The sequence below is a fragment of the Carassius gibelio genome, chromosome B23, assembly GCF_023724105.1.
Source record: "Carassius gibelio isolate Cgi1373 ecotype wild population from Czech Republic chromosome B23, carGib1.2-hapl.c, whole genome shotgun sequence".
In the NCBI taxonomy this organism is placed as follows: Eukaryota; Metazoa; Chordata; class Actinopteri; order Cypriniformes; family Cyprinidae; genus Carassius; species Carassius gibelio.
In genome coordinates this window covers 20,932,637-20,952,658 of record NC_068418.1, presented here as the reverse complement: position 1 = coordinate 20,952,658, position 20,022 = coordinate 20,932,637, and the positions used below count along the sequence as shown (strand labels likewise).

At 37.0% G+C, this 20,022-nt stretch overlaps 1 protein-coding gene across 2 annotated transcripts in view; it reads right to left on the bottom strand.

Annotated features, from left to right (window-relative positions):
• LOC128011493 (plexin-A1) overlaps positions 1-20,022 on the bottom strand; it is a 200,632-nt gene that overhangs the window by 38,091 nt on the left and 142,519 nt on the right. For both annotated transcript variants that reach the window (XM_052593964.1, XM_052593965.1), the window contains exons 11-16: positions 16,805-16,901; positions 14,123-14,313; positions 7,745-7,896; positions 6,611-6,731; positions 5,975-6,111; positions 3,486-3,653 (exon numbers count right to left, since the gene is read on the bottom strand). In XM_052593964.1, coding sequence (XP_052449924.1) covers positions 3,486-3,653; positions 5,975-6,111; positions 6,611-6,731; positions 7,745-7,896; positions 14,123-14,313; positions 16,805-16,901 — 866 coding nt within the window. The remainder of the gene's footprint in view (positions 1-3,485; positions 3,654-5,974; positions 6,112-6,610; positions 6,732-7,744; positions 7,897-14,122; positions 14,314-16,804; positions 16,902-20,022) is intronic.

The window sequence follows — 20,022 nt, the reverse complement described above, 5'->3', positions numbered from 1 at the left end:
CATATATATATTTATATATATATATATATATATATATATATATATATATATATATATATATATATATATATATATATATATATGTATATATATATATATATAAATATATGTATTTATATACACACACACACACACAGTATAGTATAGTTATAAATCTGCTATATAAACATAAATCTGAATATATAGTTGTAAGTCTGAATATACAGATACAAATTGTGATATTTAGTTATAAACCTGCTATATAAGCGTAAATCAGAGTATATAGTTATAAAACAAATCTACAGATACAAATTGTAATATAAATGTAAATTGTGAATATATAGAAGGAAATCTGAATTTATAGTTTTAAGTCTGAATATAAATGTAAATTCTTAACATGTACATGTACTAATATATTGCTATTTCATGCATACTGAGTTTTTTACACTGTTAAAGAGTTGGATTCCCATGCTAAACATGGACAAAGTTTCAAAAATTAAGTTGTACGTTTGAAGGAGTATTTTTGTTCCCAAAATACTCCTTCCGGTTTGTCACAAGTTTCGGAAAGTTTTTTTCGAGTATGGCTCTGTGTGACGTGAGATGGAGCGGAATTTCCTTATATGGGTCCTGAGGGCACTTCTCCCGGAAGAGCGCGCGCTCCCGTATAGCAGAGCACAGACATACATTTACTGATCAGAGCGAGAGCGTCGCGAAAAGTCACAAAAGAAGTGTGTTTTTGGTTGCCAGGGCAAAACAGAGCGAGAGCGTCGCGAAAAGTCACAAAAGAAGTGTGTTTTTGGTTGCCAGGGCAAAACAACCCTGCACAGATTAGCAAAAAAAAAAAAACAGCATTAAGGGACCAGTGGATGGAGTTTATTTTTACAGAGCATCAACGGAGTTGTGCAAGTGTTTTTGTTTGTTCCCTGCATTTCGAAGATGCTTGTTTTACAAACAAGGCCCAGTTTGACGACGGATTTGCGTATCGTTTATTTCTTAAGGATAATGCAGTCCCAACGAAAAAGGGTCACGATCGTATGTTGGAACCGCAGGCGGTGAGTAAAACTGCTTAAAATATCTCTGCCTCCTTGTTAGTGCGTCCCCTCCCATGCCGGAGACCCGGGTTCAAACCCCGCTCGGAGCGAGTCGTTGCTGCTGCTGCTCTCGTTCAGTTTCAGCCTCGGGATCTGATTCTGGATCATAAATAAACGGCTGAATCTGACTGTTAGCCATGGTTTGTTTTGGATGATGTTTTTTTTTCCTCACGGTAATGTCACAACTTCCAAACGCTCTCAACGCAAAAGCCTTCTGGCGCTCGTGATTCTTTAGCTCCGCCCACACGTCACGCCTCCAGCCGGTCGTGTTTTTCCGGGAAAAATCGATACAGACTATCTTTCTCTTATGAATATAATAAAACTAAAGACTTTTTGGAGTTATGAAGGATGCAGTACTACTCTATAGGTACTCAATATTAACAGGATATTGAGTGAAAACGAGCATTTCACCCCCCCTTTAAGACAATCTGGATTTTTTTTGGGTGCTATTAAGCCTTAATGTAAACCAATTAAATTAAAGTTGATTTGTATATCACTTTTCACAATGCCAATTGTTACCAAGTAGCTTTACAGAAAATTTAAGTTTCTACATTATATTTAGTAATAACTTATCTCAAGTTGATGTCCGCATGGTAGAAATGTACGGTAAAAATCAAGCAGTTAGTTAATGTCGTAATCAAATAGACAGTGAATACTATTAACAGCAATATATGTTGCAATCAAACTTACAGCTGAATTTTGCAGTTTTGTATGTTTGTATGTCTGAGCATTTGCATCATAAAACGTTCTGTTACATGAAAGAAGGAACATAACCTGGACGAAATGTCAGAAGTCATTCAAATACTGCTACAAATGCAAAAAAAACTAACAATTGTTATACCTAGATTTCTGCTAAGTGCATAAAGTCAATAGCTTTGCTACATAGCTTTACATTTTTCACCTTTTTGCTCTCCGAGAGCGTACCGCTGACACCACACAAAGGTAAATAAGAAAGTGAGTGATAGAAAGAGAGAAGGAGCTAGAAAGAGAGGGAGTGTTGAGAGCTTCTTTTCATCTACAGGCTTTTAAAGAGCTCGCTCTATAACCCGCAGGAGCAGTGAAGTTGCAGGTGATAAGTGCTCTATCCTGCCTGCCCCATCTGACACTGCTGATGGTGTTTCTATAGACTTGTTTTTATTTCACCCCCGACACCGACAAACCAGACATGCTTTAGTGCAAATCGCTGCTCCTCCCTGGAAAGCTGCAAAAACATCACCTGACAGCAGCTCTGCTCGCAGGTGCAGACGTCTGATGGCGTGAAGGGAGCGACTGTAGAGCGACGCCTAATAGAATCTCATTTTTCAACCTCTTAATGAGTTCTGCTCATGTGTCAAGAGAAAGTGTAACACAAATGGCTTTGTATTGATTTTTATTACTTCTTTGTTGTTCCAACTTCCTTTAGCGAGGTAGAAGGAATTGCCACATTTCTTTTTCTCATTTTTATTAATAAGAGAAAAAAATAGAAAGATTACAAAAATATGACAGGTGAACTGGGGAGGCAAAGTAGGCCATATTTGAACCCATGACTGCCACATGAGCACCTTAACACTACATTTCAGAGACACATTTTTAAAACCACATTTTTTAAGATGTAGTATATATATTTTTTGAAACGTCAAAATATATCGACATATCTAGATCCAGTGTACAAATTATATTTTTCTGTGAGCAATTTTTTGGGCCACAATCGGCTAAGGTTAGTCATGTGAAACCCCCAGCACATTTAGCCACAAATCATTTTGAAAGTGATCATAAAGATATCGTTCCTCTATGTCATTATTGTTATAGTTGTGGTGTGACCATCCCTATTCTCGTAGGATTTGAATGATTATTAAAACTTTATTGTTTTTATTACTGTTACAGTTACCATCTTTGATTTATACAGGCCTTAAAACTACAATACAGTTACAAGAAAATTTATGTGTGCTACAAAGTTACCGAAACATTCTTCTCCATCTTCATAAAAACATAAAGTATAAAATAAACAAAAGGGCAATGGAGGACAATGAAGGAATAAAGGGGAGAAGATCAGGAAACAGATTCAAACTTGTGTTTCCTCCTTGATTGCCCACTGCTCAATGTATTAGGGCACATAAAAAAAAAAAACCTTTAGGCCAGTGGTTCCCCTTCCTGGTCCTGGAGAACCCCCAACACTGCACGTTTTTGGTGTCTCTCTTATCTGCCACACACATTTGAGTTCTAGGAGTCTTCATTAAAGAGTTGATGAGTTGAATCAGGTGTGTTTGGATAGGGAGACATCTAAAATGTGCAGCGTTGGGGGTTCTCCTGGACCAGGATTGGGAACCACTGCTCTAGGCCATGATTCTAACAAAACAACATTGTAGTCAGGCTTCCGTTCTGTTCTGAAGTCACAATGTTTGAATCAATGGGCCATGTAACAGTTGTGTCGCCTACCTGGCAATGCTCCAGTCTGGGTCTATCTTCAGGATGGTGGGGTCCTCTGTGTAGTTAAACTTCACCTCAGGGTTCCTCAGCTCGGCAGAGTCAATGTCCACCATAACTGGAGTGCTTACCGCATTCACGCCGGCTGGGGTCACGCAGACGATCTCTTTAGAGCTCCGCCTACAGTCATGGAGGAAGGTGTGTTAGAGAAAGAGCAGCTGAAATGTTTACTGTAATTCTCATCACAATCAGAGCATGTGCCGTGTAAGCATGTCATCACATTCATATTTCATCATGACACAGATTCTGTACTCAGAGTTAAGCATGTTTGATGAAGCTCCATCATTTGTGTTAACAACCATATGGGTTTCAAAGAATCGGGCTCTGCTTTTGTCTGTCTGTCTGCTTTACTCTCTCCTCCTGTACTGGAGACGTGCCTGCAATCTCCATGCACATCCCCTTAGCAGGTTGCCATGGGAACACTTTTCAAGATGCACAGCCCAGAAATCCTCTGAAGACTGCACATATTTTGACAAGGTGGTTGTCACAAATAAAAAATAAAATATAAAAAGATGGACGAGTGCAAAGAGAGCGAGTTGTGGAGTGGATAAGCCAGACATTTCCTCAAAGGTAAAATATACAGACATTCAATGGAATGAAGTGCAAATAGCAATCATTGCTTTGGGATATTTTTCAGAGATTTTGCATTTTAAAATATGTAATTTGGATTACAGACATGTAGAATAAATTTGAATATGAATACACTGGATATTATGAATGGAAGGCACAAAACACACATGAAAAAAGCAGAGCATATGAAAGGGATTTTTGAGTTGAAAATGAAGATCTCGTGTCTTTTGAAACCCGTTTGACTATCTCTTCCCGCAAAACATAAAAGCAGATGTTTTACAAAATGTCCAAGCTGCTCTTTTTCATGCAATGAAAGTGCAATAGGGAATAAAAACTTTCAATGACTTTCAATGACTGCGCTAATCACTCCGCCCAAGTAGCCACTCCGCCCAAGTAACGTTAGCTGTGCTCCTACACCTAGTGAGAATATAGATCCCAGTATTTATATGATTAAAAATGGGCTCTGTCTCATATAGCCTTGTTATTTGAACAAGCTGTGACTATACAGATTGCAACATGTAAATAGGAAAATGTTTGCATTATTTTGTCACTTATTGGGATTACTATGCTAACAGTATCCATTTACATCCAGTCTTTGTGCTAAGCTAGGCTAGCGGTGAGGTGCCTCAAATAACACTTACAGAACGCACAGAAATGAAAAAGGTATGTATGGACTTATCTAACTCTGGGGGATACTGTGAATAAGCTAAAGTCCCAAAAAGTCAGAGTGTTGAACAGTCTAGGCAAAAAATCTTTCAGAGCAGAAGATTGAAAGTCACACAAGGAAGTCAAACAGGTTTAGAAAGTCATGAGGGTTAGTAAATAAAGAGAGAACTTTAATTGTTTGATTGATTTCTGGGGCAAGAACACTCCTATTCTCCATTGACTTTGTGTTGAAGCAAGCAGTGTGAACGTTCTTCACAATTTTTCCTTTTCTGTAGAAGAAAGAGAGTCATATAGACGTGGGTGAGTAAATGATGACCAATTTTTAATTTTGGGGTGTACAATTCCTTTAACTGTGGTTTTTTGGGGGTATGAATCTACTTCAACCTCCATCCTTTTTTATTTAACTGAAGTGAGCATTGTGAACATTAATCAAAATGTCTCTTGTTATGTTCCATTTTATGAGTAAATGATGAGAGAGCATTCATTTTTGAGTGAACTATCCCTTTAACTATCTTACACAATGGGTTAACAGGAAGTGGACTTTCTCTCTGAAGTGAACCCTGGCTCTGAGACCAGGTGTGGCTAACGTCTCAGTCAGCGAGAACCAAGGTAATCCTCATTCTTTCCCTCTCTCAAAATCACAAAGTTAGAAAGAAAGCCAGACAGATGGAGGGGTAAAACGATAACAAGACAGACAGAAGGGCAGCCAACAGACAACTGTATACTTTTTTTTTATTGTTCGGGGCTTTTGCCTTATTGTTAAACTATGGAAGCTTTTTCCTGCTAGGGAATAATAATAAAAAAGATAATTGTGACTTGCCTCACAAATCAGATATTTGTATTTGAGATAGATATTTCTTAGATATTTCCAGATTTTTAGATATAAATTGCAACTTCTCCTTAAAATTTTCATATATAAACTTGCAACTGTGAGTTTACATCTTGCAGTTTTTGCCTTTTTTCAAGGGAATTTCCCATTATAAACACATAATTGTGAGTGTACATATTACAATTTTGACTTGTTTTCTCAGAATTTCCCGTTTCAATCAGCTATTTTTAGTTTTCTTCTCAAAATTCTGATTTTATATCTCAAAATTGTGATATATTTTTCCAAACCCACTTTTTGCTCACAACTGTAAGTTTAATATCTCACAATTCAGAGTTTCCTTTTCAGTATTGGGAAACTGCTAAATAATGGCACTTACTTTTTAAAGTGACAAGAGTGGCGCCCGATGTAGACCTCAACAGAGCTGCCAGCATTGAGATGGTTTCCTTCAATAGTGATTCTGGTTCCCCCTGAAAGAGGTCCCTGAACGGGCTGAACACGTGTGAAGTACGGCGTCTGAGGAAGAAAATTACATATTGAAGAAGCACATTGTTTGTTATTGGCATCTTATTGCAAATATTATTATTCAAATGTATAAAGCAACAAACTCTTTGCAAGTAGAACCTCATTCTATACTGATATACATACTACCGTTCAAAAGATTTGGGTTGCAAAAAATTTGTCAAGTTTTAAAAGAAGTTTTAAATGGAAAATGTTAACTTGATTTTTCTTAGAACTGACTTTGATAGATGTAGCAAAGGCATTTTTTTCAGATTTCAACAAATCGTACATCATTCTGAAGGTGAAAATTATTTACATTTTAAATGTATCATTTTAAAATCTCATTTATCCCTGTAATGGCAAAGCTGATGAATAGAATGTTAGAAATAAAGGTTGTGCATTTATACACAAATTTGGAATTATATGAATCCAATTTGCATTTAAATTATCCAAAAGACAGGCAGATCTGAATGTATCTGTAGGATTAAGCGTCTCCAGACTCTTAGACACTCACCACAAAGGTGAAAGCCCTGGGTGAGAGGGCTCTGTAGTCAGCCAGGCAATCTCTCACACACACCTCCACCTGGGCTTCCTGTACGCGGTATCCTGTGGCGTCATTCAGCAGACACACAATCCTGCAGAAGAGGAAAAACGCCGGAATCCTCTTTAGTGTTTGTGATTAACAGCACTGCTAAGTTACCAAAGGCTTCAAGGGGACGAAGGTAAATGGATGGATTTATAGGATACAGCACAAGTAAATATTATTACTATAATTAATCTGTGTCTGATTTATTAGTTGGAACAGATGGAATCTACAGACTTTTTTTCTGCATTTTCTACACTGATTTCTGCTCTGCAAGGATTCTTGATTTAGTTGTGGTAAAATATGTTAAATGGAACTACAAGACACTTATGCCGGAATAATCATCAGTAACCCGAACTAACAATGGATTAAAAATGGACTGAGTTTGACAAATTATACAGTGAAAAGTAGGAGTGTTATAGACCTATAGATCTTCTGAACAATTGACACAGAACACACGGTATTTCTATTCCTTAAAGCTTTTTTTTTTTCATTTCTGCCAAAAACGAAATGTGACCCTGGACCGCAAAACCAGTATTAGTCGCTGCGGTATACTTGTAGCAATAGCCAAAAAAAAAAAAAAAAAACATTGTATGGGGCAGAATTATCGATTTTTCTTTTATGCCAAAAATCATTAGGAAATTAAGTAAAGACAGGTCTCATGAAGATATTTTGAGAAAATTCCTACTGTAAATATATCAAAACCTAGTTTTTGATTAGTAATATGCATTGGTAAGAATTCATTCTTCAAAGGCGATTTTCTCAGTATTTAGATTTTATTACAACCTCAGATTCCAGATTTTCAAATAGTTGTATCTCTACCAAATATTGTCATATCCTTTACCAACATTACATCAATGGAAAGCTTATTTATTCAGCTTTCAGGTGATGTATAAATATCAATTTCGAAAAACACTTAAGACTGGTTTTGTGGCCCAGGGTCCCAAATATGGCGGTAATCAAGTCAAGTCACTTTTTCATGTGATTTATACAATTGCTATTGTTTCAAACAGAGTCACAGTATTAAACAGGACAGACAAATTGTTGGCAAAAAACCCCACCCACCTTTCTGCACTAACATATTCCTCTTCAATAGGAACACAGGGCACTTTTCCCAGCCGGACACCTGTCATGATGTCTCTAAACTGCAGACCCAGGTTCTCTCCGGTGATGGTGAGTCTGGTTCCACCTTGCCGTGGACCGGTCTCAGGAAACAGCTGTACAATGAAGAAAACAGAGACATTTCTAGTTTTACTGGAGATGAAGAAAAAATACTGGAGAAAAAAAAATAGTCTGGGCATTTAATTTTTTTTTTTTACATATAGAACATATAATGGACCTCTGGTTAGTGGACAGGTCTTGGCATTGAACCCTGTAGCTCCTTACAGTCTCGCAGTCACAACACAAACTCAGATGCCTTGCATTTTAATGGAGACAAATCACCCCTTGGCGCATGGGAGCAAAAGCCCCTGATGCTGGGCTTGGTAAGACACCTTCCTCCACCACCCCCCTCCATCCATCCTCTAATTGAAACTTATTACCCAGGCTCCTGGATCCAGGCTTCAGAGCCACATAGTGCAAGTCAGTAGGATAATGTGATTTATTTAGCTGGATTATTCTCCGTAACGAGGACAGGTGTGGCATGACAAAACAAATATGGTGAATGATGTGCAATGGTAACAGCAGGATGGCGCCCCATAACAGCCATCATAAGGCAATTACAAGTACTCTGTACGCCTGATCTCTCGACCACAAGGTTGCCACAGAAACATGGAGCTGGGCATCAGCTGCATTACTACCACAGTGTTTGGGGGCCTAGAATAGAGCCTTGGGGGATGCATTTGGTGAAAATTATGTAGCCTAGCAAACCATATATTCAACAAGTGTGAAATTTGGATGTTTGCAATGAAATTCTGTTTTTCATATTTTTTGTGCCTCAGCCACACTGACAACTGGAAAAATGATTCCCTTTCAACTGGAATCTAAATTAAACTGGCCACACAATACAGGAAGTCAAAGTAGAATTTGATCTGGAATGGCAGGAAAATTAAATTGAAAGAAATTCAACAGTTTTCTGGGAAGTTACATGTTACACCCATAGCCTTATCTGTACATTTATTGTACATTTGTAACATATTGTAAACACCGTATATCCTGTACTTACTGCTTATTCACTTCTGGTTAGATGCTAACTACATTTTGTTTTTAATTTTGGAACATAAATTAAATAAAATAGAGTAGAAGATTTAACTGACCATAAAACAGCAAACCAAATAAAATAAAATAATTTATTTATCTATGTATATATTTATTATTAGTACTATCATCCATCCATCCATCCATCCATGCAACTATCCGGCTTTTAATTTTTTTTTGTTTACCTTTTTTCCTGGTTTGTAAAACAAACATTTGCCATAAAGTGTTAAATGGTATATGCTTTTTTTTTTCCAAGTCATTTTAATTCCACATTCTTGAATTCAAAGTTGGAATGTGAGAGGCATTTTCAATTCAGTTTTTAATGGTGTACATACCTGGCAAGAGCTGGCCAACTCAGATTGGCTTGACTGACTACACGCAATTCCCTTAAGCCTGGAACAAATCCGGGAGTATAGATACCATAAGCACTTTTAAGAAAGAACAATTAACTGGATTTACCAAATTCCATAAACAGCACAGGCTGGTTGCTTCACATATTGATCAAAATAAGTTGCAATGTACAGCCGACATAATGCAAGTCTCTCATTGCAAAACTCCAGTAACCCAAGCTACTGGTCAGTACTGTTATAACGCCTTAGTCCACACCGCAATGTCAATACAACAGCCTGAGAAGCAAAATTAAATCCAAACTGTTTTGATAGAGCATGTATTGTAATACAGTAAAAAAAAAAAAAAAAAAAAATCACAGAATTTGGATGTCTGTCACTCGGGATTACAGTAAAATTAACCTAAATTAGATGTCTTTTATTATGTAAAAAAAAAAAAGAGAGAAAAAAAAAACAATTTATACGTTTCTAATTAAATCAGCCTTAGAGCAAAATGATAGATAAAAATAATATCTCTCAACACAAGTGGGAGAACAGTAATATACACACGTTCTCCCCAAGGACCTTGTTAAATTATACACAGTTAAGTAAATCTCCCTTCATTATCAGCTCTGGGTAACGATATACTTCAAAAAATATATGCAATTACTGAGATTAAAGTGCACCAGAATGCATAAAGCCTCCTGCCGATTTCTAATGGGGAGATTATTACTGTTTGTGTGTCGCATTCCCCCAGCCCTCCGCCAATAGGTGGGAGGATGACAATGGAGGGAGAGTGGGAGGACTCAGAAAAGATGGCGGGTGAAAAGAATAGGGGCAGATTGGGACATCTGAAGACCCCGTATTCCAGATCCCATCCTCCCACAAGCCACCTGCACGGTGTGTGAGGCTTAACGCTTTCCTGATGTTGCATTTTTCTGCTGTCTGTTTGTCAGTCTTACCCTGATCTTCATCAGCAAGATGGCTTTCATCTTTTAGCAAACACAGAATGGGTAAAATAAAAAATAAAAAACAGTTGGCGACAAATTGCAGTCAGATTCCACTGGTTGAAACATCTACTTGTGCTGTTCAGCCAAACATGCAACACAGCTCTGTCTGGCACCCACTTTTCCGTACGTCTACGGCTGCATGCTTCCTGATGTAATTGAGGTTAAGTGTCTTTGCTTACGGGTACTACAGCTTCACTTGGGATTTCACCCAGAAAACCTCCTATTTATAGAGCCTCCACCAATCTGCTGAAGAATGGAAAACGCATCAAAGTTCTGCCATATTTGTCGCTTCAGTTATGTAGCTTTCCGGGGCCCTAATTTGCTTCCTTTTTTCCTTATTTTCCCATCCAATATTGCTAGTTTGTAGCATATGTTCTCAAATCCCTCTCCCCCAAGCCAATCTTAGAGCCTTGTATAGACCACCGAGTCAAAAATCGGCTTTTTGTAAAGAGCGATGCCAATAAAGAATACAGCATAACGAAACAAGGAGGGGAAAGTGGCCTGTAATTGGTTTCAGAGGGGTTGTTTTACATGTAGCTTGGTGGCGTCCAATCATGGCCTAGACTTGGATGGGCGGCAGCAGAAGTCTGTCTCCCTAAAGGAACGTGAGGCTTAAGACTATTTTCATTCATTACCTACATGAAGAGGACGCAAACCGAATCATCCAATCAGAGGCCTACCACCTCCTGTTGCCCGATTTCATCTCGCTGCATGAAAAACAAGGCTGAACAACATGTATATTTTACATATTTCAGTGTCAAAGCTTATCAGAGCTGCTTACTGTTGACAGAGGTGTGATAAGGGTGTGTGAGTGTGACAGAGAGAGAAAATCCAAGATAAAGAAAAGGTTGTTTGCTATTAAAAACCTTGCTGTTGCCCCCGGTTAGGTGCGTTTTGCTCTGCTGTAATTAGAAATTGAGAAAATCTACACTCTGAGCAAGTTAATGTGATATTGATGCCGAAGAGGTGCATTTCAGGAAAAACGAGCTAGGGAGCAGTTCAGAAAGGTCTTTTTGCCATGATTTTCAGGGTTTCTCTACTCCGTATGTTGCAAAACTTAGGGTAACTGCCATTGAGATGAATGGGTATTATGAACTTCTATGGCCCTTAGAATAAAAGAACACAACTTTCACGTCAGCTTCAACTGAGAAGCAAATCAGCAGACAATAATACAGACATAAAGCAAATTCAATTACTACTCATATACAGGAATCTCTCTGAGGAGACAGAGACAGAGAAATCCCAGTTTAAATACTCTGTTCCAAATGAAATGAGAAGCTTATCCACAGGCTAATATACTAAGTCACACGACTAGAGGAGAAGCAAGGGAATGATAGGAAAGGACAGACTGCAAGAATATATATATATAGGGATAGCATTATATAACTTGAGTTTAAGATATCATATATAAACTTCATGCTCTGTTTCAAAAAATGATTTGTACTGTTAACTAAAATTTATTCAATAAAGTTAATTGTAAATTGCAACAAGCTGAAGTGTGATGAAAAACGCCAGCTTGAAGTTATTTCAATTAAACAAGGCACATTTAGACACTGAAGATAATGTACTAAAATTACTAACTGGATCACTAAAACTAAAATAAAAATGTCAAAAGCACAAAACTTTTTTAGGATTCAAAAGGATTGCTATAAAATTAAAGTATATTCTTACTAAAAGTGCAACAAATTAAATACAAAAAAAAAAAAACTATTATAGTATTTAAATAATACTAACACTGATATCTTGACAAAAACATTTATAAAACCCTAAGTATGCTAGGTAAACAAATGATGGTAAATATTCCTACTGACTACTTAGTGGGTGGATTGATTTGCATTGCTAAATATAAAATTATCATTCTCAAAATTTGAATTAATCCATTAATTGCTACAGTGTCTAATACTGGGCCAACTGGCTACTAACTCCCTTTTATTAACTCCACAAAGACAATGTTTCTCACATTTGGTGAGTGTTTAAAATTAAAAATTTAATTAAATTTATGCATTTAGCAGACGCTTTTATCCAAAGCGACTTACAGTGCATTCAGGCTATCAATTTTTACCTATCATGTGTTTACATGTTTAGTTTGGACCTTGTCCACTACCCTTCTGTATTCCCTCTAAAACATGTATCACAAATGCCCAAAAATGTGTCTGTGAAGGAAGTACAGCCTTCGTTTTTCAGAGTTTCGTTGGTTTGAACACATTAAATGCATTGTACTTCCATCTTGCACAACTTCATTTTCATCACTGTAACTCTAAATCAAATATGGCACCGTTTTCAATGATGTTTGGTCATGAGACAGATAGAATTCACAGTGCTTAATATCATGTGTCTACAGACAACAAATATCTAATTTGAGAGCAACTTTGGAGAGGAAAATCTGTGGATGACTACTAAAATTGACTTTGTTTTTCACATAAAGCTATCGTATATGACTTCAGAAGGCTCGGTGGTTCAGACCGATCCGCTGATTCAACGTGAACTGAAAACAAGCGTACACCATTGCCTTTCTTTGTCTTTACCACTTCCTTCATTCAAGCTTTCAGCTCTGGTTATAGAGCGATAAGTAAGCAGAGAGACAGGCATGAGCTAACGGATTAGCAACTGTGCCACTGGCAATTACCCAGTATCAGGGGCTAATCTTACTGAGAGACACCGCTGTCTCTCAGACTGCCAGCTGCCAGCACTGGCACACCGCAGTATATTAGCATCAATACACCGCTGCACGGCAATAAAAAGCACAGCGAGAGATTTGTTTGCCACAGCCGCTGTACAAAACCTAAAATGGAGGTCTATTGTTTCTTTTCTTAGATGAAGAGTGTCTGTGTTATAGAAATGGAGAAACAGTTCGTCATCGTTAGCATACAGGAAGTAAACGTATGGCTTCTATGAATGGACTTTTATGATGAGACACAAAATAAACCTACTATATTTTCTATGTGACAAACTGGTGTTTACTACATATGACACTAAACTTACAACAGCTTACAACGTGGAACTTACAATAGAAATCAACTGGACCAAATCATGTATTGAATTGATCAAAAGTGACAGTAAAGACATGTATAAAGACATATAATGTTACAAAAGGTTTGATTTTCAAAAAAATGCCGTTCTTTTGAAATTTCTATTCAGCAGAGAATCCTGAAAATAATTTATCACAGTTTTCACTAAAATATTAAGAAACAAAACATTTCAACATTGATAATAATATAAAATGCTTCTTGAGCGGCAAATCAGCATATTAGAGCGATTTCTGAAGTATCATTTGACACTGAAGACTGGAGTAATGATGTTAAAAATTGCAATAATATTCTACAATAATACTGTACTATATTTCTGAACAAATAAAAAAATAAACATTATAATATCTAACTGAATTGTGAACAGTAGTGTAAGTCCTTACAATTTTTTCATTTTTATAAATGCTTAGCATTTCTGATTTTACATGCTCTGAAATTTGGTCCCATTCACTTCAATTGTAAGTGCCTTTCCGTAGCCTTGATTTTGAAGGACAAAACTTTTTTCTTTTCTTTTTTTTGTGGAAATCAACATTATGCCACAAATGTAGTTGACTGAGCTTAATTTCATTGTATTTCTTTAAAATCCCAGTTGTTGTTTTTTTCCATAATGGTGCCCACGAGGACTTCTGTTTCCTCATACATTATAAATATACTGTATATAATGTACACATTTTAGGTACAAAAAGGAAACATGAAGCTGCTTGAAAACCTGTCAAAAACTGTTTCTTTGCTGAACATGAGACGCATAGCACCACTGAAGAACCTTCAACACTGCTCTGCAAAAACAACACCTGTTAAATGCTCGCACAATAAAAAGTGTATTTGACAGCCTTGTAAATACTGAATGTGTTAAATGGGGTGTGACAGAATGGGAGCGGGTGCTACCTTGTTGATTTTGGGGTGCGCGCAGCGACTGTTTCCTGCGCTGGGGTGCATCCAGATGCTCTCTGGAGGAGCACACTCCTGTCTCAGAGAACACTTCTTCTCCTGCACGCACCAGCCGCAGTCGAACCGAGGATCCGCTTTCAAACACATCCCACAGCTGTCCCGCATGGCGTAACACTTGTACAGGTGCGCTGCCGAGAGAAAGAGAGATAAAGACAGGGATAAATAAGCATGCAAAGCAGAGGACAAAACCTGCGACCGCACATCAAATGAATTCTAGATTAATGAGCCAAGTTGCTTGGCAACCATAAATTGTCTACAGTTGAGCTAATGAACTATATTACTTGACTGAAAAAGTGTTTATCGTCATTATTAGACTTAATAAATGTGATTATGGTTTAAATGCCGGCGTGTCTTTTTTATATTGCTGTTGCCACTGTTTTAGGCGTGAGTTACAGAGATCCACCTGCATCTCACAATAAGCCTAAATCAAATAAAATCATATAAAACTTTATAAGTGGCGTGGTTAATTCACAGAAAAAGCAGTACCAAGGTAAACTAATGGTATCAGCTGGTAATGTCATATATATCTGACCCTGGACCACAAAACCAGTCTTAAGTGGCTTGTGTATATATTTAGCCAAAAAAAAAAAAAAACATTGTATAGGTTAAAATTATAGATTTTACATAAGTAAAGATCATGTACCATAAAGATATTTTGTAAATGTTCTACCGTAAATATATTAAAACTGCTAAGAATTCATTTGGTCACAAATGAGTTCATCCACACAACCAATACCTGTTAACGGTAATGATGTGATTTGCTAAACTAAAAAAATGTTGGATGATATATGAAACAAAGGCATCACCTCAGCTACAGTTAACAATTAGCGAATTACAGATGTTAAATTCCCATTATAAAGAGAAAGATGGCAGCTTCAGGGGACTGGGTGAATGTTCTGTTGGCTGGGCGTCTTAGACTGCTGCCGGACTTCAAAGGAGACAGTGTATCCATCCGTCTCAGCCTCGTGCTAATCTGATTAGCTACGGCTAAGCTTAAAAGTAGCGCTGCGCTAATTAAACTGAACCAAATGAATGATTTAATTACATTAACATTTCCACTTTACAGCAGGGCAAAGCTGGGGGTTTTTCTCTTGCAGTGTGGCGAAGATGGATAAATTTATTGTGCTATAAAGATGGTGCTGTGAGAGAAAGAGAGAGAGAGTGAGAGAAACAGAGAGAGAAGGAGATTTGGGCCATATCTTCAGCATCCTGAAAACAAGAAAATTTGTAAGTTGTGTAAATTATTCAGTTTTCAATATATATATATTCAAAATATTTATTATTGATCTTTAATCCCAATTAGTTTTCTTGCCCTTTACATTTTTTAAGAACAAAATTAAGATTAATTTATTTTTATTATTATATACCATTCATAGGTGATTTTTACTTACTGAATTACTTGCTTGCTTACTTTATATTTACTAACTAACTTACTAAATGAATAAATAAAATAAAGGAAGAAGTATTTTATGCGCAACAAAGCTGCATTTATTTGATCAGAAACAGAATATTATTTGAGTAAAAACAAAATAGAGTTAATTTATTTTAATTACTATTATATTTCATTAAAATCTTATTCCTATGATTGCAAAGCTCAATTTTCACCAGTCATTATTCCAGTTTATAGTGCCACATGATCATTCAGAAATCATTCTAACATGGTGATTTTGTACTCGAAAAAAATAAATAAATATATAAATATATATATATATATATATATATATATATATATATATATATATATATATATATATATATATATATATATAAAATCATCAGTATTAAAAACAAATGTGCTACTTAATATTTTGTGAAAACAGGATTCTTTGATAAATAAAAAATACATTCAAAAGAACATCTTTAGAAATCAGAGTCTTTTGGAACATTATAAATGTCTATGCTGTCATTTTTGATCAAACTTTTGAAAAGTAGCACAGAAATGCTATCATAAAATGAAAGGACATTCATGAATTAATTTACTTCTTTCAGCCACTCAAAGTGAAGCATATATCTGTGCCACAGTACCTTCAAAACCGACCAGACAAGATATTACACAAACATTGGACCTGAAAGTAGCATTCTTTATGTTTCGCAGACAGCAAAGAAATGGGAAAAAGAAGAATGGAAGCGTGATATGTGTCACCATCAGTCAAGGTGCTGAGATCTTGATTTGGCCCAGGTGCGGTGATCAATTGGATGGTCCTCTAGAGTCACTGTTCACTCACCACTCTCTCTAAATAGCTCCTTACCAGCCTGACACTTGAAATATTAGCAACAAATGGACCTGGACGCAACCCAAAATGACCAAAGCGGTCATCGTTAGTTATTTGGAGAGTCAGGTTGATAGCCATCGAGATGGGGATGTGAACCCAAAACCACACTTTCTCTGCTGCCACCCTTTTCATTCTTTCCGAATGAGGGTTTCACATGGTTTTCTATTGTTTAGCAGCAGCGAGCTGCAGTCACAGCTCAGAAAGGACCAGATAAGCTGTATTGAGAGCAGTAAGGCCTGACATGCAGCCAGGCATAAAACGGACTTAATATGTCTTCACAGACAAACTGGAGAGAGGTGTGGATGAACAAAAAGAGCAAATATAGAGGAACGGATGTGACTTTTACCTTGGATATTGTAGGGGTTGTCAATGACAAAATCTCCATTCCACACAACCGAGAGATCCACCGGCAAGTCGCTGATGTCATTTCCTTCATAGTCATACTGGAGACAGAGGGCAAAAAGAAAGAAAGATAGACATGATTCCATTCTGTTCTTCACACTTGATGTTTTCTTAGTGTTTTATACAGTATGTGTCCCCGTCAAGCAAATCCTGTCATAAAATAAAGCAAAAAGCCACAAAAGGTTATGTTTTATAACAGGTAATATAAGTTCTTAAACAATTTCCAACAAATACTTTATAGACATTTTAAAACCTGCAAAAAGATTGTAAATTAATCTGTAGCGCTCATGTGGGAAATATGGATTTTAATATGAGTCACGGTTTCCAATCCGATTTCTCCTGCTTATCACCACCATTTCCTGTCTCTATAGTCTGTCTATGCACCATAAAAGACAAAAAGACAGAAGATGCAACTAGTAAATGACACACTGAACCGCTGCAGCTCGCAACATTTTCAGATCCGATTACTCCCTCTTCTTATCATTACTTTCTGTGCTTGCTCTAATGTTTACTAAAAAGACAAACAGACAAAAAGGCTCAAAATACCAAAATGTGGGGAAAAAGAGATTGAATTAGGCTCCTGACATTACTCAATCCCATAACCCTCTCTCTATTGTGTTTCCACCCACTGATAAATAAATAATTAATCAGGGAATATGTTTTGTTTCCAAAAGAACTGTTTTTATTTTTAGCCATAATATCATGCATTCTGTCTACTAAAAAGACAAAAATACCTAAAACATACCTAAACTTTCAGATTCAAACTTTACCATTAACTACACTTCTCGCCATCTTTTCCTGTGCTTTCTTTACATTTACGTAAAATCTGCTCAAAAGACAAAACGGTGACACACCGGAGTTTAACTCTAACCCTAATCAAACACACCTGAGCATGCTAATCAACGTCTTCAGGATCATAGGAAAATCACAGGTAGGTGAGTTTGATCAGGGTTGGAGCTAAACTCTTCAGCACATTGGCCCTCCAGGACAAGATTTCTATATCAAATTTCTAGGTATTCTAGGTATATCATTATTCTTTCTCTTCTTGAGACAAAAATGGCAAAAATGCTGGACACATTCAGCTTAATTCAGGTCTTAGGTAAAAGCAAACAGCAGAGAAACAAAGCATGTAGTATATTGGTATATTGGAACAGTATATTGGAAGCCACCCCTGGTTCTCCCTATAATAAAAAGCCCCAAATATTCAACATAAAACAATTACTGGATACATTCAGCTTTGGTGTCGATATAGGAGATTGGAGTTTGAATCTTACTCATGTAAGACATGAGAGTTTGAATTCAACAGTATCTGTCCATCCACTGAAATGACCTATAACAAAACCAAAAAACAATTTGCATCCTGCCAATTCAGTGCAACCATATTGTTGTGCAGCGCACCAGTGATTTACTGCACTGATCTTGACATGCAACTGGGGGCCGGCGGGATAAAGAGTGCTCCGGAAAACGCACACAAACCATGTTCTGGTGCACAGCTCGAGCTCAGCCCGGCTGAAATGGCAGCGAATGAATGAAACATGCTGGCTTATCTCGCTCCATGTAAATCTTGCCATTTAAGTGTGTATCCTTGAGAGAGAAAAAGAGAGTGAGATGGATAGAACGGAGAGAGAGCAACAGAGTGAGACGGACGGCGAAGGAGAGACAAGTCAGGATTCTCATCACGCAATTGTGAAACTGTCAGATCAATATGGGGGGAGGTGAAAACACTCCACCCTGACAGCAGCCCCCTCTCTATGGCCCCTCTCATTCACACACACTCCTGATAAACAGCAGCAGACATTCGGCACAATTACAGACGAGCTTCTAGTATCAGAACCCGTCGCATCAAGTAGAGCTACTGACTCAGAACCAGCATCGAGAGAGAAATGCAATTTGTCGGGACGGGCCCGGCCTTTTCTGGATGAGCGGAGGGGTCGGGACCACACGGGAAAGAGGAAGCGAGACGGAAACGGGGAGGAAGATGGGGCAAAATAGATCAAGGGTGTGTTGGTGGGCTCAAAAATCTAAATTACAGAGCGGAAGCCATTCATTTACACATGAAACAAGCGGTGGAGTTTAGGCGTGAAACGCATTGCCTGGACGTAAGTGAAATTGGCATTTCCAATTTGCTTTCTGACATATCTCATTTGGCTTCAACTGTCTCTAACATACACACACACACACGTGCGCACACACACACACACATAATAGTGACCAGTGAAACTGAGGTTATTTATAAACTATTACAGTATTTATTTCAATTATATTTGATTAGTTTTAGTAATTTCGTTGAGTGCTTTAGTAATTTTAATTAATTATTTTAATACTTTTAATTAGATTTATTTTATTTAGTTTCAGTACTTCAACTGCAATTATTTGACAATGCAAATATCTAATATTTATATTTTATTACAGCTTTAACAAAAATATTTCTTAATCATTAAAAAAAAAATAATAATAATAATAATTCACTTCCAAATAAGCATATTTTAATGTAAGATTGCTTCCAAAGACAGAAAAAGCACAGCACCATATTATGTTTTATCTTTCGAAACTACGAATAGTATTTTGAAATATCCATCAATAATAATATTTTGGAAACATTGGTTAAGCGCAACAAAATAGGTGGAGAAATGAGCATGGGACTGGTTTTGTTCACATGGCACATAAATCAGATTTTTTTCTCAGATCTGATCTTTATGACTTTACCTGTCTGTCATGTTACAAGAGATGAAATCAGGTCCGTTTGTTCTGACAGTGCAGTCAATATCCGGTACATCCACATCGGTTGCCTAGCACTGATTTAAGTGTCAGCGCGATGGCGAGAGACTTACTTCTACTTTAACTGAGTAGCTGTCACAATGGAAAGCGAGGACGGAAAACTGAAAATTGCCTTTGCTCATGTCCATCATAACATCTCAACATGACGAACTCTCGAAGTGCATCAGACGACATAAACATCAGAAGGATTACAGCACTTACACGGGTCTGAAATATCGCTCGTTCACCATTTAATAGATGAACGCCACATCTGAACTGACGTTTAAACATTTGTGCTCGAAAATATTTTTTTTTCTGTTTAAAAACAGTAAACATATAAAAAGCAAGCTCACCAATGCTCAAAGATTAATCTAGATTAAAATGGCTCATTTGAATTCTGCCGAA